The following is a 23,791-nucleotide window of genomic DNA, read 5'->3' as shown; positions in this document are numbered from 1 at the left end:
TAGCCAATGCTGAAACACCCCCCCCCCCCCAATTATTACGGAATAAAACACTTACACATGTGGAGGAGGCCTTTAGTTTCAGCAGCACATCATGTTTGTATTGCTCTGGTTTTTTATCCACACAGACCACATTGCCCTGCAAAATAAATGACAGAATAAGACAGAAAGAGTTCTCAACCTAAAATATGAAGTATGCTTTCTTATAAACTGTATTGAGGTCAGTGTCTGAAGTTGTATACCTTTGAAGTGACACTGTGTTTTTCAGGCTGGACTGTGTTGCTGGTTTTGGTACGTTGAGTTGAGTGAGCCTCACTGCTGCCATTTACTGCGGGTGTTGAATTGTCCATGAACGTGGGTAAAATGATAATCTGGATCTGAGAGGTATCTTCAGGAAATGAAAAAAAATATACTTGTTAAAAAAGGGAGAGCTAGTTATTCTCAAAGATAGACTTCCTCAAAATGACTTTAATTATTGACAGGTTGAAATTACTTTGTGTAAATTATATTAACACTGAAATTAAATCGCAAACATTTTAAGGAATGAAACTGCAAGTTTACGGAGCGAGGTGTGCAAGCTGCAAGTACATCATTAGATAAAATGTGATGTAAAACTAAAGCAAAAAATAAACATGGATTATATTTAATTTATACAAACTACATGAACTGTATTGACATTTAAAACATCATCTTCATTTAAATAAATACCTAGTCCATTTTCTGACTTGTTTGGTAGCTAATAATGTTGTATACATTCATTATATTGATAAGGCATAATAATGAAAGTCAAATAAAAGGCTAAAAGTTCAAATTAATATCTTTAAATACAAAGCATGTTCAGATGGGTAATATAGCACCTTAATTCATCAATACATTTTTATTTTATTAACCAGGTGTTTTTTACCTTTAGGTGTCGTAATAAGTAGATCACCATCCCCACGCACAGCTCTTTCTTCACAAATCACACCTGTAACAAAGGGTAAAACACTTTTCAATATAATGTGACTTTCCAATCCAAATTGTCAACATGTTATATTCCCACATTTTAATATTATCTCAAACCTATAATTTTTGCTTCAGAATAAAAACAAATAAACTTAAATCTGTGCTCCAAAGCATTTATGGCCGCATTTTACTCTGCACTGTTCAAGTGACTCAATTTCGATTTTTAAAAAAAAAAAAATTTTCCCCATGCCGCACAGATCGGATATGGCCCATGTACGTGCAAGCATGAAAAAATCACATGGATTCCGATTTAATCAAATAAGATTCAGGCCTTGTTCATATGTGGAAATTTATCCGATATGAATCGGATCTGTGTTCTTGTGTCTGCAGTGTAAGCAGGTAGATCGGATTTTCATCTGTCTATGTGAGTAGCGCATCATTAACAACCGTGGCGAATTACCTCAAGTCAAAACTTTTTTCAGAACAAACTTTAGCAGAGTCCCAAACCTTAAATCTCATACACGAGGACTTAAACAGCTTTTATGTTGTCATATAGCACAGGTATTTAAGCATGTTAACGAGAGAGAGAGAGAGAGAGAGAGCGCAATGTCTGCCATGTAACCAATATAAACTAATATAAAACTAGTGCATACATCATGTGCATAAATCACACCATGGACATTACATTAAGATGCCTAAAGGTTTAAAAAAGACTATATATCAAAAGAAGAAGGACAAATGAGAACCTTTCTGTCGTAAACTATAGTAAAACAGCTTGTCAAAAGCTGCAAACAAATTACATACAGGAATATAGAAAATAGCACTCTTTAATTATCAGCTGTTAGTCAGCGCCCGCTCTTTTTCCCCTGGTCATTGCACCTTTGCTGTGTGCTGTGTAAATGCAGACAATCGAATACGAGTCACTTTAAAAAGATGATGTAAGCAGGTCATCAAAAAAAACGGATACAGTCACAAAAGCGGAGTTGACCATCAAGATCTGCAGTGTAAATGCAGCCTAAGAGTCACCACTATCTAAGTTGTAAGTGTAATTTTAATTGTATTACAACTACTGCATGAATGTGATTTAGTACCATAGCATTGTAAAAAAAAGATCAACACTGATTACTAAAGCACAACTAAGGCTCATTAGGATTAATAACCTGGACTATAAACACAGCACACACACTCCTTTGCTGAGTCTTGAACTGTGAGCACTTCTAAGCGTTTCCTTGACCTGATTTCTATGGTGTTTGACCTTTGCTTTGTTTATTGTTTTATGTTGTTTTGCCAACTGTCCCAACCATTCGCCTGTTGTTCTGACCATTCTTTGGATTATAAATATCAATGGTCTCAAATACAATTCCTGGAGGGCCGCAGCTTAGCACAGTTTAGCTTTAACCACCTCCAACTCATACCTGCTTAATAGTCTATAGTAGTCTTGTTTAGTTGGATCAGCTGTGTTTGATTAGGGTTGGACCACAACTGTGCAGACCTGCGGCCCTCCAGGAGCAAAAATTGAGACCTATCATCTATATGCTCCAGTTTGCTGCTGTTTTGACCATTGCCTGCTTAACTATTCTGTTTAATAAAGCAGCACGGAGCTCACCTTCATGGCCAACCACATCTATTGCAGTTATATTACATTTGTTACTTTATTATATTCATCAAATACATTAAGCTTTGGTGAGAATAGATCAAACAATAGAGCACAATAAAAAAAATCTTGCAGGGCAAAACGAGCAGCGCGTATTGTACCTCACACCTACAACAACTTAACATCATATTAACTTTTAGAAACATTTAATCCAGAAAGACATTTTGTTTGATATTAACAGTGTTGGGTAAGTTAATTTAAGTAAGTAATAGATTACAAATTACTGACAACTACTGAAAAAATTGTTACCTGATTACATTATAGATTACTAATTACTTTACTTCGAAGTTTCTTTCAAAACATATAAAATAAACCTATAAAAATACAAAATAAACTGCGGCTCTTTCAGTTATTTAATATTCACTGAAAAACATTACAATGGGTTTAACACAGCAGCTTGACATATTCAAAAGACTTAAGTTCACCCAAAAATTAAAAAATTCTCTCATCATCCACGTTTTTTTTTGTACTGAAAAGAAGACACAAAGAAAACTGGATACTTGTAGTAATTCACATCCATATTATCAAAAAGCAGTGCAGTGTTTGGGTATTCTGTGTCTTTCTGAGGTAATTAGTCTACTGAAATGTGTATATTGCATACAAAGTATGAAGCTGATCGATCAGTTCTTGTCGCATGACTTGCGTTTTTCAATTGGTGCGCCTGGAAAGTGTGAGTGTGCGAAATATGTGCTCTATTCAAAATAACGAACTTGCGCATGCAAAAGATGCGGTTATATGAATGGACCCATAAGCAGCTACACTTAATTCAGGATACCCATTCACTCCCGATCCTGCACAAAAATCCAATTTAGTCTGTTTAAGCTGAGTTGGGCCGATGTGATTTTGGGCGCTGGTGTCCTCCCTGGTGACAAGTGTTGACGAAATGCTTTCTGTTCAAGTGCTTGAACAAGTTGCAGTCGAAAGTTTTTTAAAGACTGGACATAGACTGTATTTCACAGCAACATTTTTGTTTTTACGCTCAATGAAATCAAAGTACTGTCTGTATTTCCACTTGAAGAAGCAACCACACTCGTCAGCAGCTATTTCTGCATTCTCTCCCGCATTTTAAGTACATACTTATTACTTGACATTGCAGCGTAAGACCTGATTTAAAAAAAAAAAATTATTTTAAAAACTATTATTTGTAATGCAAGTAATACAATTACATTGATTTTAGTAATTATAATGAAATTACACAAATTTAAAAAGTAATTTGTTACATTACTACCTTCCTCAAAAATGTAAGTAGATTACAGTACTGTCGATTGCATTACACCTAACACTGGGTATTAATGTTAGGTAATATTGTTAATTATTTATTTAGTTAATATCATTCAGCTGTAAAACATACAAGCTGTAAATCATAAATTTAAATATTGTCACAATAATCTGGCATCGGCTCCATAGATTTAAAACCCCACAATCATCTGAGGGAAATTACTGTACTCTAGTTGCTTTCTACCTTTATCGCCAACAAGCATTGTATGATTTAAAAAGATACTTGTGATTAAAGCTGACACACTGATGGTGCATCTGAAATCGCATACTTTTAATATCAGAAAACAGTATGTGAGATGAGTAGCATGTTCAAATTCTTAGTATCGAAAAAACAAGAGAGATTTGGAAATGTGCAATCAGAGTATTTTTTTTTATAGGGATGAAGAATATATTGTTTGAGCATCGCAACGTATGTATCTCCAATAGTCACATAAAAGGATTAGATAATTTATTAAATATTAAAATGTAAAGACATTGATTTATAATATTGTATATTATGTGTTATTTCAAGTTTTAATGTTACAATGTTCTATGTGAATACTCTCATGCAGCGATCACACCAGATGCGGAAGAAGCGTCAAGTACAAGTGATTTACATGTTAAGTCCATGCAAAGGCGCGAATGGACATCCTGCGGTGCGAGTGAGGTGGCGTGAATGACATGATTCACGTGAATGAAGTGGTGGGAGTTTTGTGCGATTGACGTGCGAATGACACTAGTTGGAAAAATCTGAACTTCAATAGACATTCGCGCCACATTAACCAATCAGGAGCTTTCTCTTGTAGGGGAGTGCTTATGTGGCAGCGCCTGTTGTTGGTGTTCCAGGGGGAAATCCTCCTGCCGACACCAACAACAGTTAATCAAACTGGGCTCGGCTCAATCGAAAGCTTCCATCATACAGGTTAAGTTTCAGGAGGAGTTGTGTGAGCTCACAAAGCTGGGTGCACCTCTGAAAGGATCTAGTGCACTCAGACACGGCTTGACTCTGTTTTTCAGCCTTCATAAAGCACATAAACACAGTTATTCTCTCAATAAAATCTCAAAAAGTAGTATGTGATTTTAGATGCGTAATGAATGATCTGTTTGAGTGAAATGGGTCTTATTACCATGAACACAGGACAGCATTAGTCAGCATTAGTCAGCATAAGTCATTATTGCCTTTCTCTTACTAATCCTAATAAACTAGTCTACATACGAGGCGTGATAGCCTTGGTTGAAAAACTGCACACTGCAGCACGCAATGACGAAAGAAATGTAACGAGCCCGATTTTAAAATGTAAGGAGTAGAAAGTACAGATATTTGTGTAAAAATGTAAGAAATAAAATTGACAAGTTGTCAAATAAATTAATAGTGGAGTAAAGAACTGATGCCAGAAAAATCTACTTAAGTACAGTAAAGAAGTTTTTGTACTTCGTGTCTTCCCATCTCTGCTGATTTACTGTACATGCAAATCCCATTAATATTACTCTCATTCATATAATATAGAAGATACTTTTCTAATGGTCATGATGTATGTTCAAATTTTAAACATATTATCAACTGGAGTAGTATGTGAATTTTGGATGCAGTTTGAGTCTGGCTGGAAAACCTCTTTTGAAATATTACTTAAGTTTCTAGTCCTGGTTTAACTGGAGAGCTGAGTGGCAAAGTATCTGACTGTTTAATTGACCGTGCCCAAGCTAATTCAACTGAGTGGCATATGTTTATAAAAGTTCACATTCGCTGAGGTATATTTAGCATTTTCTTGGCATTCTTAACTCTGTTTTTAAGTCATTTAAGTTGCATAATGTTTTACAGCGCCAGAGGAATGAACACTGACCTAATTCCCAGTTTTGGCACTGAGCGGTTCTGCCAAGAGCTGGACTGCAATGAATCAGTAAGCTGAATATCCTGGGTGTAATTAATGGACCGACTGAGCATGAATATATCAGGACAGACTGAGCTAATAAAACCTTAACCCCGGCCCTCCCCCAGTGCCTACAGGAGGTCATAACCTCTGACCCCTACCCTGAACACTGACCAACACACAATCTGCTGGACACCACAGAGAGCGAGACGGTCAGAGACTAGAAAGAAAAGAAGACAGAAAGAAAAGGAGGCAAAAGATTCTTTTATTTACATCCTTCTGGAAGCATTTCTCATTTGCACATGATTGTGTGCTGAAAATTTAGATTAATGCGGTTTTCTGCTTGAGATGTTTTGAATAAAGCAGTTATTCTAGTTTTAAAGAGAGCTTATTTCTTGTCTTTGGTCATGTGTTTAGTGCTCAGCAAGATACACATGAAACCTTAAAGCGAGACAGCACTGTGTCAGATCACTGTCAGAGGGATTTAATGTGCTCTATGACCTCCGGCCTATCCATTATAATGAAACCAATTAATTAGCATTATTTGCATAAATATTTTGAGCATTACAGAAATGTAGTAATTATGTTGGCTTCAGAAAGAGGTTAGCCTCGTGCTAACAATTGGTAAACAATAGCATTGACATCATCTTAAAACTTGCTATCAACATACTAATGATCGTAGCATAATGCTAACAGCATGCTTGTTGCTATTGTACTAGTATCATGTAAAATGTTAGCACCATAGCACACAAGTAGCAACCATCTAGATATTAGCACCCACATAGCAATGACCCAGGGTACTCTAGCTTATATTATATTAATGACTTATATAAATCATATTACCCTAGTAGCCACAAAAAATGCCATAGCAACCACACAAAACACAATAACAACTGCCCAGATTATGCCTAGCAACCACACAGAACACTCCAGCAACTGTCAACATCTATCCAGAATGCCCTAGCTAGCACACCTAGCAATCACCCATTTCCCCTTGTAGCCATCTAGAACACCCTAGCAACAGTGTAGCAACACCCTAAAAACTGCCCAGATTACTTTTAGCAACCATCCAGAACATTCTTGCAACTGCCCTATATCCATCCAGAATGCCCTAGCACATGCCTATCAAACACCCATAATAGCCACCTAGAAACACCCTAGCAACCACCCAGAGTACCCTAGCAACATCCTCCTATCAATTTTGACAACTACAAATTAATTGATTTAAACTTCTAAATCTTTTTAAAGACATACAGACTTTCACAGTTTCTTCAAATTTTAGGGCTCTCTTTTAACGATCTAAGCGCAAAACCCAAAGCTTGTGAAGCAAAAGCATTAAGGGTGTGTCCGAATCCACTTTTGCTATTTTAAGGACAAAGAAAATATGGTTTGCATCGTTGCACATGGTCTAACTGAGCTCTGCTTATTCTCTTAATGAGTTATGGGTGTGTTTTGAGCGAACATGCATTAAACCAATCAGAGTCCCATCTCACATTCCCAGTCAGTTGCGTCGCACCATGGAGCATTTGCTATTTACATGGTGGAATTTGTAAACAGGTAAACAGACCATTTGCAGCGCGAAGATAAAGAACGAACCTTTTCCATTCAGCCGCTTTACATTCTCTTTATTTTAATCCTTAACTCCTTTAGTAAGGAGTAAGGAAAAAGTATTGTACGCACTCCACTGCAGACAGTCATTAGCCTACATATTTAATTTAGTTTGTGTAAAGATTTCTTTCAAAACTATTTCTAAATTCAGTTGTAATTTCCAGCAAATAAATAAATGAACAACAATAATAAAGTGTGGTTGGAAACGGAGTTATTATTTAAGCTAGTAGGATTGAAAAAAGAATGACTCTCCATTCACTCTAAGTTTACCCAACTATGTCGCCTCCGCTACTGAGGAACCCAGAAATGTGAAAAGGGTCTATTCTTATACCCCATATAGTGACACAAGTATTCAAAACCTGACACGTGGACAAATCTAAACTTTTTATTAAAACGAATATAAATATGTGGTTGTTTGGACTAGGCATGGGACGATAACCGTGTTCGAGGTATACCGCGGTTTGGAAAAGTCAAGGTTTTAAAACCGTCAAAATTTTCTGCTATACCGTCATTCCTAAGGTATGTGTAAGATTTTTATTTACATTTTTTTAAGACAACAGTATCTCCAGCAGAAAAGATCTCTAAAGTTGCCGTTTTAAATTGTAAGGAAATCTGTGTTTTTAAAACAAATGAAGATATGTTTACAAAATATTTAAAATGTTTCTCAAATTAAAATATATTGTGTACAAAGGGGAAAAAAATAGTTTTTTACCCAGACATTTAAAAAGCATCTATTTTAGAGCAGTAATCTCAATACCGTGAAACCGTGATAGTTATATCTAAGGTTATCATACAGTCAGATTCATATGTTGGCCCATGTCTAGTTTGGACCTGCATAGCGGCATAACTAACGTGCTCTGAGCTGGACTTTAGATTTTAGTCTATTTCAGTTCTTCAAAATAGCAACGCACTGACAATGTGCCTTAACACACCTCCTTTTTAGACCGGCACACCCATGAGTCCACAAAGTGGCGCAAATGGATTTGCTATTTAAACAATGTGGCGCAAAACATGAAAATTAGGGTTGCGCTCATCTGAAAATAGCAACAAATCGCGCCAAACACGTCTTGTGCCTTATTGCGCGGGTGTATGATTTGGCTATAAGGCTAATCCGAACATCAAGCCAGCGTCAAAGTTTGTCTCATTAAACTCTACAATGTAATTTAATCTGATCTTTTAATGGTCATTTTTTTGGAAGTCAGTAAATTATTATATAATTACATCATGTTTTGTTTTGTCTGTACATTACAGTAGTCATGTGAGTAAAATATGATATGGAATAAGATTAATTTCTTTGATCTGGATAACAAAATCATATTTAAAATGCATTCTTAAATTTTCCATGCAGCTGTTTTGAAGGAAAATTCACCCAGAATAAATTGGGTTTATGTCAGTGGCTTGTTTTGCTTGAAAGAGCAAATCAGGTAATGGCTCAAACATGGTCAATAATTTGCCCTGAATGCAATTTGGAGAATGCAATTTGCCATCTAAATCAACTGGTTTCGAGTGTTAGTTTGTGGAGGCGTAACTGTTTGGTGAATTCATCCCTCAGTGTTTTGGAAATTAGATTTAGAAGCAAAATTTAGGACATCCCCAAAGCATCTGAGCAAATGCATTCCGTCTAATACACTCCGCAATTTATTGTGTGAGTGGTTGATTTTGTGTAAAGGCTCAAATCTGGGGCCTGTTCTTTGTATGTGGACTACTCCATTAGCTGGATTTGATTGTTGATGATTTGACACGATTCTGGTTTTCTTTGGTTCTTTGAAGTTCATTCTGGAGTTGTTGTTGTCATAGCAACAGGTCTCTAAGCTTAAACCTGCTCTGGGCCAGCTTATTCCATATAAACAAGATTAGATTGTATCATTTTAAAGGCACAATATGTAAGATATGTGTGCCAAAATTTCCAAAAAAAAAACAGTAGAACAGTGTTGTATACATTGCAATTCAAGTTTGCACTCATGCACAATGAACTCATGCACTTACACTAGGTCTGTGCGATTTAATCGAATCGCAGTTGCAATTTGCAAGTTAATTGCAAGAAGCTGCGATATGAAATATGCATTATTTATTTTCCCCTGCCCAGAGCAAATGCGGGCAGTCTTACTAGACAATTTGGTGAGCACACGTTCATTTTATCCAATCAGAATTGCACAACCGAACTACATTATGTGGAACGCCCACAATTTAAAAAAGAAGGAAAACAAACAGGAAAGCGCAGACGAGTGGGATAATGGTGTCTGCCGCTTCAGAAGCATTAATAGACCAATTAATATCAAAGAAAAACAGCATTGGTAATATGGGAATATTTCAGTTTTAAAGTCACAGACCATGAACAAAAACAGGTAATTTTTAAGAGCTGTCACAGAATTATTTTTGAGCTGAAGTTTGACTAGAATAAATCTCAATCGCAATATCTGTCAAAAAATTGCAATGTAATATTTTCACCCAAATAGCACAGCTCTGACTTACACACTCAACAGCATAGTATATGAATTTAGTGTCATCCCAAATGGAACACTAATGTTTTTTTTTACTAACCCAAAATTCAAACAGTCCTAGTCGGTATTTACCAAATAAATGAAATACATGACTAAACTACCAAATAGTACCTGCCATGAGTGTAACCGCATTCACCATCAGGTGGAAGCATAATCTTTCACATAGGAGAACTTTCTTTGCACAATCCAAAATAAATATAGTCCAATTAGCTCCACCCCTTTTGCTTCTTTTTAACAGTTAAATAAGTGCGTCATCCAGATATTTTAAGTGCACTTGTTCGTTTTAGAATGAAAAGAATAATTCCGTGTGAATGCACTATATATACTCTGAATGCACTATATATACTATATATACTACAATATGGTAAAAAAAAAAATATTTTGCAGACTTATGTACTTACATTAACCCAAATGCTTGGATGTTCAAATACAGAGAAATAGTACACTTTAACTAGTTACATGGACTTAGACATTAGCCCCTTTCAAACAGTGATATCGGTATATACATGAAAAATGACTGAAATTACTTTACTGGTAAGTTCAAAAAAGCGCTGTTCACACAGGCAAGGATGTTCCAGAATCTTTCTGGAAAAGACCATTCAAACATCTATTCCAAAATGCTGGTAAATTCTGACATCATTAACCAGAAATGAGCTTCAGTGGATGGATAAGTATTCTAAACAACTTCGATAAAAACGTATGGAGGAACAATTTTGCTTGTCGAGATGTACATAATATGTGTGTGTGTATGCTGGCGATCACCAGAGCATTGCTTCATGTGCACATGCCTCGAGCAACCGAAACAGAGCTTGAAGGTAAACAAACAGCGATTTATCATAAGCATTTTATAGATTTTTTACACAGATGGCATTGAGGAACATCTGACTAACATTTAGCAGCTAAATGTGTCTGTAAAAAATTCCAAGGCTTTTATTTTCATAAACAGCCACGATATTAATGTGTCTGTTCTGATTGGCTGGAGTAGCCTCTCACATCAGCACATTCTAATCGTGAACACGCTCTGTCCGGCAATTTTCTTTCTGCGTTTACACAGAGCAGCAAAATACCGGTAATGGTCGGCGCCAGTAGCCTAGTGGTACTGCGTGCTGACATATAGCACCAACGTGCTCACGATTACCCAAGTTTGATTCCCGAGGTCCTTCCCTTCTCTCTGCTCCCAATGCTTTCCTATCTGAATTCTCTACTGTCATAATAAAGGTAAAAAAAATGTTTACAAAATATTTATTAAAAAAAAAATACCGGTAATGTTACAACTTCTCTTTCTGGAAAAACGCTGGAATTAATTTACCGGTATTTTCAAAAAGGGCCTGTTTACACGTACAGATCTTTCTGGAAAATTGCCGTAATTGTGTCACCATACTAACCATCTTAAATACACTCAATTATTGGTTTTGATTTAGATCAAACAGAACACCAAAGTCCCTTTAATATTTCATGCGTTTTAATGTTTTTTTTTATTGACTGAACAGAACAGTATTATAACAGAACTATATAATGTATTAAAAAGGATAAAACATAAACTTTTAACTGGATTTCAACCGGAAGAACTGGAATAATAAGAGCTCTGCTGCTTCCATTTCACTTTGATCACTTTTAGCCTTACTCAATTCTACCTAGGGTTGTCACAATACTGGAATTCGATACCGATCAGTACTGAAATTTTAAAAACGTCCATTTCCCGTGAACCTTTGAGTGCTGTGGTGCATGTTCTTAAACACAGCTGATTTCCCATTGTGTTCACATGCTCAACAAAAATGACTGAATGTGATTGACCGAGAAGCTCATCGGTTCACCAAACTCACGGCTGTTTACTGAGTGTAACCACAGTTACAGGCACACTGGAGCATTTCAAAGTCATGTCGATCAGCTGGTTTGACTGTAAGCTGACATACGAGCTATCCCCTGATGAATCGCAGCTTTAAAACACTCCAGTGTCCCTGTATATGTGGTTACACTAAGTAAACAGCGGTGAGTTCGATGAGCTTCTTGGCCAATCACAGTCATTTCTGTTACGCACTTGAACACTATGGCAAATCAGCGCTGTTTAAACGTGCTCCACATCGCTCAAATGTTAGCGAGAAATTTACGTTTTTAAAATTTTAGTACCGATTAGTATCAAATTTTAATATCATGACAACCCTATTATCCCTAATATTTTAGCGCCTCCATGAAACGTTTTCTCTACAAGTCACATGGGATGTGATGAAGACCACAACTTCCTTGATTCCACACTCAGTCAGGCATCATCCAACTATGTTTTATTTCTTTGTCGCCCTCTAGTGATGGAAAGTACATATCGTGCCTTTAAGTGAAGATGATAATTTGACTTTAATACTCCAGAACTATGGAAGGGCAGCCTCTGAGTAGTGAAATGTTTCACATCCTATCAACAGTACAGATTAATTCATGCCAAGAGTTTTGTTTTCATCACCACACGCTGAAGTAAGCAGATGGGCATATTCGGCTCCGGTTTCTCCTCCCGTATTGGAGTATCCTCCTCCCTCCTGCTTCTCTGAGCCTCTTGTTCCCAACATGACCTCACCTCAGCGGTATTTACTCATTCACTGGCTCCCCTTCGGCTCCTACCAGATTAATATGGGTTTGTTTATTTCCCTGCTCATTAATTGGTTAAATGGAGACAAATGTGTGTGTTATCAGGCGTATGTTTCTGCGTGTCTGCCGTTCTGAGGCACATTGTTTTGATAGTTTAATTTAATATAGAGACACTTGCAGACAGAGCAACTGTGGATGCGTCTTAACCAAAACAGATGTTATGATGCTTATGATTTAAAGAAGGGCTTCGCACAGTAGCGAGTTTGCTGAAATTAAATATTTAATGTGGCGTAGTGCAGTTAACAGAGGTGACTCTAAATTAATCCTTGGCTGGAATCACTGATTCTGCATCTTCTCCCTCCCTTCCTGTAATCGGACAGATATATTGGTTTTTAATGAAGAGTAACTGCCAGTAGTTTTGATAATGTGCAACATGTTTTGATATGAAGCAGGAAATGTTACAAGTATTAGTGAGTTAAACAATTTACAGTGATAATGCTAATCTTACTGTATTACTGTATAAAAAAAGTCTTATGATCACCAGGTTGCTTAGTTTAAGTTTAGTTTTTATTAGTTTCAGTGTTGGTTTTAGTTTTGCTTGTTTTTTTTTTTTTTTTGTAAATTAGGAAATTTGTTAAATGCAAGATTCAATATCAGAATGAATATTGTATAATAAAAAATCTAACTCCACTTATCATCTACCCATCCTCAAATTCAAATACAACAGCCCATAAGATAGCAGCCCTAAGTAAAATATGTGTGCTTAGTTGCTTTTGAGATTAAATACACAGTAATGACGGGAAGTTCGGATCTTTAATGTAGTTTTACACTTTATTGCTTCACCGCTTTTTAAATCTAATCTCAGTGTACTGTTCTAATAACTGAATAACTCAGTGTATTAATACTAGTGTATTTATTGGTTTATTTTGAGTCAAAGTGGGGTATTAGGCATAAAACAAGTAAGTTTTTTGTGGATAAGTGCTTAACATTACTGGAGATGTAAATCATTTCAAATGATTCAGTGCGATTTGGTTAACTAGTTCAACCGGTTCACTTAGATCCGATTAACATGAACTATTCGTTCGCGATTGCAATCACTAATACAGAAATAAAACCCATTATTCAGTACAAATGGGTTAAATGTAATACGTTGAAGTGTCTGCTTGGGTTGTATTTAATGTTGTCATTGTGCTGCTGGCTTGATCTGGCCACCTTACTCAGGATTACAGATTCTGAGTTGCCATACGGGTCAAAAACTTAGCAGCTGGAAGCAAATAGATTTACTTCTAAAAGACTTACAGTATGTATAAAAAAATCACTTTATTTTAGTGTACAGGAAATGTGTATATATACTGAGAGAGAGAAGGAGAGAGAGAAAAGGAGTGTAATTAGAGAGAAAGTAAAGAGTGTTGTAAGAGAGAGACAAAAAAGTGGGAAAAAAAAAATATTTCCACTTATTTATTTTTTAAGTTAATTTAACTTTTATAGTCATTTTAACTTACATGAATAAAATTGATTATAATCAGGGCTTGAAATTAACACCTGCCAACCCACCAAATGTGTGTAGATTTCAGCTGTGGCAGGTTAGACAGCCGATCCCACTAGCCACTTTGGCTGGTTAAAAATTATTTGTAAATGGTAGTTTTATCGAGTAGCAGCATGGCTGACAAAAGTAATTGTGTTCGCAAGCAAAAGAAAGCAGGTGAATATCGAATGAGAGGATGATCACTCGTGCACTCAGGTGATGTGAAGCTTGCACGCTCCCATTTACTTGCACGAAGCAACCGTGCCTGCCCTAGAGGAAAAGCAACTTGTGCGATCGATTTCACTTTAATTATTCTTTGAGGAGATTATTATTGAGATTATCTAGGTATGTTAACCATGTGGGCCTGATCATTCATTTATTTATTATCACACACCCTATGTTTTTTTTTTTACCTGTCTTTTGCTTACAATTATTTTTTAATATAGTTTAGATATATATTTTTTTAAATAACATTGGTTCAATATAAGATTAATTCCCCATTTATGTGTAGTAACTGCTGATCTGGGACATTTAGCCAGGACAGATTACTGTGCATATTTTAGATAAGTGACAATAGTTCTTTATAAAATGTCAAAAAAAAAAAAATTAAGGAATGTTTTGTTGAATTAAAAAGTGTATGTATACAGCTATATTTTATTGAAAATTTGTGGGTAAGAAATAATAATTTATTTTTGGCGTGGTCATGTGAAAATAAAAGTCATGGGAAATAAAAACGAATTGCTATGTGACACAACCCATTTGTTCATGCACACTGAGCAAGATCACAACACAAAAAAATTCAAATAAATGAGGACCCATGTGGACTTAACACAAAATCTAAAGCAAATCATTTAGCATGTCAAACACAAATTTATGCATACAAACTGTTTTCCCAACAAAAAAATTGTGGCTAGTGAAAATGGCGAGTGGCTAGTAATGTTGGAAATCTACTAGCTGCAGTGGCTGGTGATCATAAAAGTTAATGTCAAGCCCTGATTATAAAACAAAATAATCATTATGTGAAGTTTCACAAAGTAATTTCGAGAGGAGCACGTGATGTGATTGACCACAGCTGGTCTCTTATCTACAATCATTAGTCAGCCAATCAGATTAATCCAAACTCACTATAAGTAGCCTAGCAAATTACTCCCTTATCTTCGCTTTCCGAAAAAAACCCATCCACATCTTCTCCCCCTTTTCTTCCTTTACCACGGGGAAGTACTCTTACTACTCTTTTTTTTTTCCCCCAAATAGTATGAATAAAAAAAATATATTTTAAACAATGTGTATATTTGTACAGTAAATATTATTTTGTTTAATTTAATTGATTTAATATATTTAAATTGGTGTGTTATCAGCATGTGTATAAATACACTGACCCTAAACATTTTATTTGTAGTTTTCTTAAAATTCAAAATTCAGCTTATTATCTATCCGAGCTTTCCACAGCAAAATGAACCACCAACTATTCCAGCATATGTCTTACACAGTGGATGCCCTTCCAACCGCAACCCAGTATCGGGAAACACCCATTCATTCTGACATTTACACACACACTCGTACATTAAGGCCAATTTAGTTAATCCAATTGACCTATAGCGCATGTCTTTAGACTGTGGGGACAACCGACGCACACGGAGGAAACCCACACTAACACAGGGAGAACATGCAAACTCCACATAGAAATGCCTACTGCCGGGACTCGAACCAGCGACCTTCTTGCAGACTTGTGCTGTACCCTGTTGTGTGCAGTGAAACTGAGCCTGGCATGCCAACATAAAATTTCTCTGCAATATGTGACATGCCTATCACAGCTGTTGTCTTACTAGCTGTTGTGCTATAGAAAGTATATCTGGAGCTGACAGTAACTTGATATACATTATACCCTGACTACTGTCTGTTTTATGGGCCGTTCGTATACTGTAAATACTGTACACACCAGCACATATACCAGACTTGGCATGCAGAACAGTATGCTTTGCCAGCTTAACAACAAACAACAACGACCTGAAAGTACTCTGAAGGAATGGAAATGTTCAGGACAGACACACACTGAGACTTTACTTTGAAAGCACTACATAGTTCAGTGGTTGACAGAGTAAATTAAACCATATCGAGAGCTCTGAATAACAGTGGTTTGTTCGGTGAGGAGGCACAATAGAGGCCATTACTCAGAGAATCATATAAAAGCATGGCTCCAGTTCGCCAGAGGGATATTAGTCACCCAGTTGTGATGTGGAAAAAAAAGATTTTGTGTTCAGTTGAGAGCAAGAATTTTTACTCGTCATTATGGTGGTACAAACCTAACATGTCTCAAAACACGCAGCATCTTTGCTTTTCTGCTATAACAGCATGATTAATGGAAAGGAAAGCCTCATTATGAGGCAAATTTAAATGTATAGTTACAGTTCTCTGCATAATTGAGTACACCCTATTTTGAAAATGAATATTGTGATCCATTTCTCAGTGTGTATAGACAATGCATTTTGGTGCATTTAAACAGATTTATTAAGCAGATATATTTATTCAAATAATATTTATTTAATTTCTTTTGTTTCTATAGATTTTTCCTCTGTTTTAAATTTGAATTTAATATTTTTCTATGACATAAATTTGGGTGTGCTAGTTTATGGATCGTTATCGTAAGTTATTTTGTTAGATAAGCTCCAGATTTGGCTCCAGTACTGATTAGTTATTTAGTTATTTAGTTAGTTAGTTAGTTAGTTAGTTAGTTTATTTATATAGCACATTTTTTACAACACAACGTTGCCCAAAGTGCTGAACACAATCAATTCTAAAAATAAAATCTACATCACATATATAACAATTAAAACATAAGGCAAACCCCTCAACATTAAAAAGGCTCAAATACTTACGAACAAAGATGGTGTTTCAAACGCTTTTTAAAAACAGGTAGAGTTGGAGCATGTCTGATGTGGGGCGGAGGCCCGTTCCAGAGTTTTGCATATACATTAGTTTTTTAATCTAATGTGCACAATTATAATATTGTATAGCTCCCTATTTAAAAGATAGATCTGTGTGGGTTGGACTTTTATATGCCGTGCACTGTAACCTGGAACATGTCATTAATTGTCTCATTTTATTCTAAACCTGTACGCAAAGATGTCGAAATTCGAAATGTCGAAATTCCTTAAATCATTGGGGTCCAGTGATGTTTGAAACCCAACATTCCTCAAATTATTCCTTTGTGTTATAAAGAAGAATGAAAGAATATCATTACTGTTCTATTCATCCATCTATTATCTATCTACGATTGTGATAATTAGTTTTTTACAGCGCATGTGTTTTATTATTTATTTTTTTATAACAGATTAGAGCTTTCATACTGCACAAAATGATATCACACGCGATTGTCTTCTGACCAAGTGCACCTTAAAATTTATGAATGACACTTGTTACAGAGCGTGAGAAGCAAACAGTTCTTTAGTTTTTATATGATTTGTAAAATAAAGACTTGCAGGTTAAAGAAACCAACACAGGAGGAAGCTGCTGCGGGCCTTGGTGCAGATGAAAAGTGCACAAAAAAGTGTATTTATAAATAGATAGATAGATAGGTAACTAGATAGAATAGACAGAGGTAGACTGATCTGTGCAAAAGATGCCGATCCGCTGCATGCTGCTGGCGCAACTGGTGTGAAAGGCAAATGCCTGTGCTTCTGCTCTCCATACATGCTGTGAGTAAATTTAGTGTTACCATATTTTCTATGATAAAAATGTCAAGCATATTTAGAACGAATCATTTGTTGACCAAAAAAAAAAATCATAGTATAAAAATAAAATGATTAAGTATTTGAGCTGAGGGTGGGTCAAAATATGTTGTTATATATATATATATATATTTATGTTATGATATATTATGTGTATATATATATATATAGGCGACGCAGTGGCACAGTAGGTAGTGCTGTCGATTCACAGCAAGAAAGTCGCTGTTTCCCCCACAGTCCAAAGACATGCAGTACAGATTAATTGGGTTGGCTAAATTGTCCATTGTGTATGAGTGTGAGTGAGTTTGTGTGGGTGTTTCCCAGAGATGGGTTGCGGCTGGAAAGACATTTGCTGTGTAAAAACGTGTTGGATAAGTTGCCGGTTAATTCCCGTGTGGCGACCCCTTAAAGTAACAATGATTCTATCATGCACTTTGATATTTAAATGTTGCAGAATTTTTACTCCTTTACAAGGAGCTACGTTACACACTGCGGAAGTTAATATTCGAGACTCATGCTGTTGTTAAATGATCCAACCCAGTAGAGAACTTAAAAAAGACTGAATCTGATAATCACAGTATAGCTGTGAATTTTTTTTTTTTTTTGCTGTAAATTTTAATTAGCTGATTCATTTATGTTTTTCCTCATGTGTGTGTGCGCAAAAGAGTACAGAGACTTTTTATCCCCACGTCAAGCACTGGATCACACCAAAACGGGATGTTTGGCCTTTGACCCGTAATCATTCTTCATAAAGGACATCTGTGTGCACTATCTAGGAAGCTTCTTTTTTTTTTTTACTCTACAAGGAACGATGAAAAGTTTAAATCAATAATATTCCACATGACCATATAAGCACGCATAAACTAATTGATCACATGCATAGACATGGGCAGGTATAAGATTCTGACAGTATGATAACCTTGAATAAATATTTGACTGTTAGCACGGTATTGTAATTACTGCTTTAAATGATGTCCTTTTTAATTGTCTCTGTAAAAAACAGCAATGTTTTCCCCCATTGAACACAATATATTTTCTTTTAAGAAACATTTAAAATATTTTGGAGCAGTAAACATGTCAGGTTAAAAACTTCAAATGAATCACTGACTTCTGCTGTCTTCATTAGTTTCAAAAACACAGATTTATTTACAATTTAAAAAAGGCATCTTTGGATATTTTTCTTTTCTTTGGATATAAAGTAAGCCAGTGCACTGTTCAGGTCTATAGCAGGCTTGGATGTTTATGTACAGTATAAGAGATGCGATGTTGTTGTTGAACGACCAACTTTTCATATGGAGGGTCCTTTCTGCTGGAGATGCTGTTGCACTAAAAAACTAAAAATAGTCGCAAAAAAATCACAACAGAGAATTTTAGCGGTTTTAAAACCTTCTTTTCCAAACCACGGTAAACTTCGAAACTGGGTTATTGTCCCAGGCCTACATGCACCTGAACCAACAACAGTGCCAGCATTAAAACAATCACAAGGATTTCTACAACCCTCTTCCACACAGATGTATTATCTATTCACCCCCTCCCCCAATCCTCAACCCATCTTCACCCCACTCCCTCCACTCTGCCCATTTCATAAGAGCAATATACATCCGTCATTCGCTTACGGTCCCTCAAAGCCTCAGGGAATTCCCACTCATGGAATGTTTCGACATTTCAACCCGAGGAATGTTGGAATAACGGGAATGGATGGATTCCTTTTAAGCCGCAAGGAAGAAAGAATGATAAAGAAATCTGTGATGTGTGAAAAGAATGTGTGTTCTGCATCTGGACTGTGATCCTCAAGGCTGCTCGTGATGTCCCACATCGCAGCTTTTCGACAGCACGCTTCGCTACATCATGCCCTGCTTCACACTTGATAACACTGACAGTTCGTCAGCTGCTATGAGAGATCAGCTTCACTGCAGCAGATGTACGAGCATATGACATCAACCTCCGTCTCAAGTACATCTGCCACTTTTGCTCGGAAAAGGCAACGAAAAGGTCTTATAATCTTGGGCTTTATTTCCTTTTTTAACACACATTTTTTTTAGTAGCTGGGAACTACATGCACTAAAGAAGCAGATCATCACCAAGGCATGGAAATTGCCTATTTTTGTTAACTCACAATGATTTAGAACTCTCGAGCATCCATTCAGAATAAACTAGGAACCACTTGGGGGGTGTTCACAATAGTAGATCAGTAGATCAGACTGACAAGAAAACAATTAAAAGGATAGTTCACCCAAAAATAGTTATTCTGTGATCATTTATTCAGCCTTCATATATATATATATATTTTTATTATTATATATTTTTTTTAAATGCTGTTTTCTAGCATCGATTGACTTCCATAGTCTTTATTTTCCCTACTATGGAAGCGATGGGTGCCAGCAAGCAGCATTCTTGAAATATATTTTTCTGTGTTCAATATAAAAAATGTAAAAAAAAATCATTAAGGGAAAATAAATTATTTATTTTTGGGTGAATATTAACTTTTAAAATTTAGTTGTGGTCCACTTAACATTCATAGGGCCATTTTTGCGACTGAACCTAAAGATTCAGAATCAAAAATGGACTATTTTATGCGTAGAACTAGAGTTGGGTTGATAGACAATGCCATCATCCATTGGCACTGGCCAATAGAGATCACGATGCTGAGCTGGCCTCCATCGAGGCAGCAACCCAATGGTGAAAAATACACAATTAGGCCCCGTTTACACTCATATGTATTAGTTTTAAAATGCCATTTTAGAATGAAAATCCACGTCCACATTGGTATTTTATATAGCATTTCTGAAAAAATCTCCATCAACACTATGCCGCTGTAAACGCAGGTCACGTGACCACACACACACACACTCTGGCATGCACTGCAGCATATGTGCGCGTCTGAGCTCCATGCAGTCAGTGGGTGCTTTGAGCACAAAACCCCAAAGAGCAGTGCACGTTGGACAGATTATCAGAAATGTACTGCTGGATTGAGTCTCAGCATATTTGTTAAATGTTATATTTAAATAATTTTGTCTCTATCTATTGACTCTTTTGTCTTTTGAATCTATCAGGAAACGTGTCACAGAGTCAGTACACTGCTTCAATCTTTCGCTTTAACGCTTGTACTTTTTTACCAACTAAGTTTGTCGATGCCATTATAGCGACACAGATCCTTTCTTTCTTTCTTTCTTTCTTTCTTTCTTTCTTTCTTTCTTTCTTTCTTTCTTTCTTTCTTTCTAATGATATATCTATCCATCCATCCGTCCATCCATCCATCTATCTATCTTTCTTTCTGTCTGTCTGTCTATCTATCTGTCAGTCTACTGTATCCATCCATCCATCCATCCATCCATCCATCCATCCACCTACCTTATTTCACCTTGTATTATCTACTGTTTTGTTTATGACTTTCTTCTTGTATATGTGCAAGTTGCTGTGTTAGGATATTTAGTTTATAACTGTTAAAGTTTTTTTTTTTTTTATTCAATAAAAAGACCTGTCTACCAATATACATTAGTCAACAATTGAATCAAAAATGTGTTTAAAAATTGTCCTAGGACAAGCATATGTGTCGTTCAATAGTTTTAGGACAACTTTGATGAAAGGTAATGAATTGTTGACTACTGTTGCTCAATAAAAGCTGTACAAGTATTTATATATAGTTTGTTCATTATAGCACATATTAACAAACCGAGCGTTCTTGTCATTCCCAAAGCTTTAACTGTCTCATCTCATTGTATTTTTTCTTTGTCATTCTCTCTGGAGACAGCGGTGATGGTAAAGCACACAGTGTTCAGTTCAGCGGTGCTCGACTGAAGGATGCCTGGTCGTCTGCTGCTACACTGAACACTCCCTTAGGGATGCTGGAATTTGAGACTCAAACAATCCAGTTAAAGCCAAGGAGGAATGTAACTCTGGAACTCTGAACCTTCCCTCTCTCTCCATCTCTTTCTCTGTGACCTCTGACCTTCTCTCTTCCTCTCTCAGTGGAGGAGTGAAGGGGGCCACACATCGTCTCCACCCATACAGAAGACATATGGAGGAAGACAGACACTTATGTTTCTAATCAGAGCAGCTCATGCCTTCACTCTCTGCCAAAGCATCATTATCAGCAGAGCTCGTACCCCCTCAAAGCTATAGCTCAGTTATGGGACCTCAGCCAATAAGGGAGAGAGCTGTTATTGGTTGCTGTTGGTAAGGGAACGCACGCTTTGCCCCAAAACTGTCTTGTAGAATAAACAAAGCAGGCATATAGTGTAGAAGCTGAGCCATGTATTTTATTTGACGCCTTCGCAATGAGTTAAAGAATTATGCTTAGCAATGCATTAATATTTGGGTCAAAAAAAAAGATGTCTGGATTTATATATATATATTTTGGATGACAATGTTTCTGTATAAACAGAATACATAACAGAATTAAATGCAAATAAATGTGTTCTTTAGTATCTTATATCAAAATATCAAATATGGTTAATATACAATAATTAAGAACTTGTACAGCCTCCTCACCCTTCTGTATTACTCCGCCCACAGAGTGACAGCAGTTCAATAAACTCACTACATTTTAACAAAAACAACAAAACTTTAACAAAAACTCTTGGGCAACATAATGTACTAGGCTTTTTAGGCGAGAATGTAGTTGTTTCGATTGCAATTATGCAGTTTGTTTATAAAGATAGTGCCTATTTTAATTATTTATAATTTCTGAGAGACAGCACGTCGGCATCTGTTAGCCTGTCATTAAGAAGAGCAAAGACAGTTGACGTTGACTTCCATATAGGCATAATAAGCCCTTAGAGGAGAAAAGATCTGTGTATTTTCAAACTACAGCTGATCACGACATAATAAAATTGGTTGTTTCGAAGTTGATCTCTCTCTCTTTTGTATGTTGCAGTGCTGTATTTATACCATAGTAATTGTAGTGTATTGAGTGTGTGATGGAACTTGCATATCAGGAATGTATGTATTTTGTGTTGGCCACTCTTTGTAAGGTATGACTTACTTTTTGGTTGGCCATCTGTTTAGTCTAATCTCATCTAATGAGTCTCCTGTTTTCGCTACAGTAGATTAGTTCAGTAAAAAGAAAGAAAGAAGAAATGCCTGCATGTGTTTAGCGTTTTTCCTTTTGCCAACACAACAGTAATATGGTAGTGTTGCCTTTGCTTTGGCTTTTTGGGGATTAATTATTGAGATCTAACTGCAACAGAGACATACTGGGAAATCTCTGTAGACTGATCTCTGTAGATCCAGCGTTCCCTTCAGAATTTCATGTAATTTCAGGTGTTTTTCTTTTAATCTTTCGACTTTAACTGCAGTTTGGCAGTTTCACTTTCATTCAGCAACATGTTGTTTATGCCCCAAAATCATATTTTGAATTAAAATAGTTCCTTTATCTTGAGTTTACATTACTTTTACATTTGAATAGCCAAAATTACAAGCTTCAGTCTTTGAATTGCGATTAATCAATTCATTGCAAAAAATGTATTAATTAGGTAATTTTTTTAAATAAATAACAGAACTAATATAAATCTGCTGAATTCAAATGGTTAAATTATTTAATTGATTTTTGTTATGAAATATAAACTTATTACACTGTATGTTTTGTTAATGGGTGTCATCTGTATATCATATTACATTTATCTTAAAAAATAAACAGTATAATACACAAAAATACACACATTGTTTAGAAGCTTGAAAACCCCGTTTTGTCTTCCCCAAATGGCTCTGCAGTGAGCACCACTTGCCATAATTTTCTATTAAATGTGGCTAAACATTATTTTCTGCATGCAATTAATGTTAATAAATTATTAATTTTATGCTATCATGTTTAGATTATGAAAATACATATTTAAAAAATACATTTTAATTCTAACTCAAAATATATATTTCTTTAAAAGCAACAACGTAGACCTATTAATAATTAAAAATATATAGATTGAGAAAATAGATTCGTGCCACCGTTATATGTAGTTTCCCTCTCACTCCTGTAAACATCAGTGTTTGTTTTTGTTTCCGAAATGTGTATTACATCATACGGTCCACAACTTTTGCTACCCAGGGTCTTCAAAACACCTGGACGCTTCATACTCCACCAAATTAACAAAATCATCTTTATGCCTAATGGAATAACAACAGATGGACTTTTTATTTCA

The 23,791-nt window shown here is 35.9% G+C and overlaps 2 protein-coding genes across 9 annotated transcripts in view; one reads left to right on the top strand and one right to left on the bottom strand.

Annotated features, from left to right (window-relative positions):
* Positions 1-23,791, top strand: part of im:7151449 — a 240,452-nt gene that overhangs the window by 59,058 nt on the left and 157,603 nt on the right. The window contains exon 12 of one of the 7 annotated variants that reach the window (XR_015494086.1): positions 21,405-22,501. The exons of 2 other annotated variants lie outside the window; for them this stretch is intronic. Coding sequence is in view for 4 of the 5 variants with exons in the window: in XM_087257965.1 (XP_087114091.1) it covers positions 21,405-21,565 (161 nt within the window). In the remaining variant the exon portion in view is untranslated. Of the gene's footprint in view, positions 1-5,672; positions 6,102-21,404; positions 23,283-23,791 lie in introns of those variants that run through there. 4 more of the 7 variants (XM_087257965.1, XM_087257969.1, XM_087257976.1 and 1 more) reach the window with 4 other exon arrangements.
* Positions 1-23,791, bottom strand: part of si:ch211-286o17.1 — a 35,721-nt gene that overhangs the window by 11,423 nt on the left and 507 nt on the right. For both annotated transcript variants that reach the window (XR_015494089.1, XM_087257986.1), the window contains exons 2-4: positions 902-964; positions 240-385; positions 56-136 (exon numbers count right to left, since the gene is read on the bottom strand). Coding sequence is in view for 1 of the 2 variants with exons in the window: in XM_087257986.1 (XP_087114112.1) it covers positions 56-136; positions 240-385; positions 902-964 (290 nt within the window). In the remaining variant the exon portion in view is untranslated. The remainder of the gene's footprint in view (positions 1-55; positions 137-239; positions 386-901; positions 965-23,791) is intronic.

Source organism: Danio rerio, chromosome 6 (genome assembly GCF_052040795.2).
Source record: "Danio rerio strain M-AB ecotype USA chromosome 6, GRCz13ab, whole genome shotgun sequence".
Taxonomy (NCBI): domain Eukaryota; kingdom Metazoa; phylum Chordata; class Actinopteri; order Cypriniformes; family Danionidae; genus Danio; species Danio rerio.
Note: the sequence above shows the minus strand (reverse complement) of the source record. Positions and strands in the feature narration are given on the sequence as shown.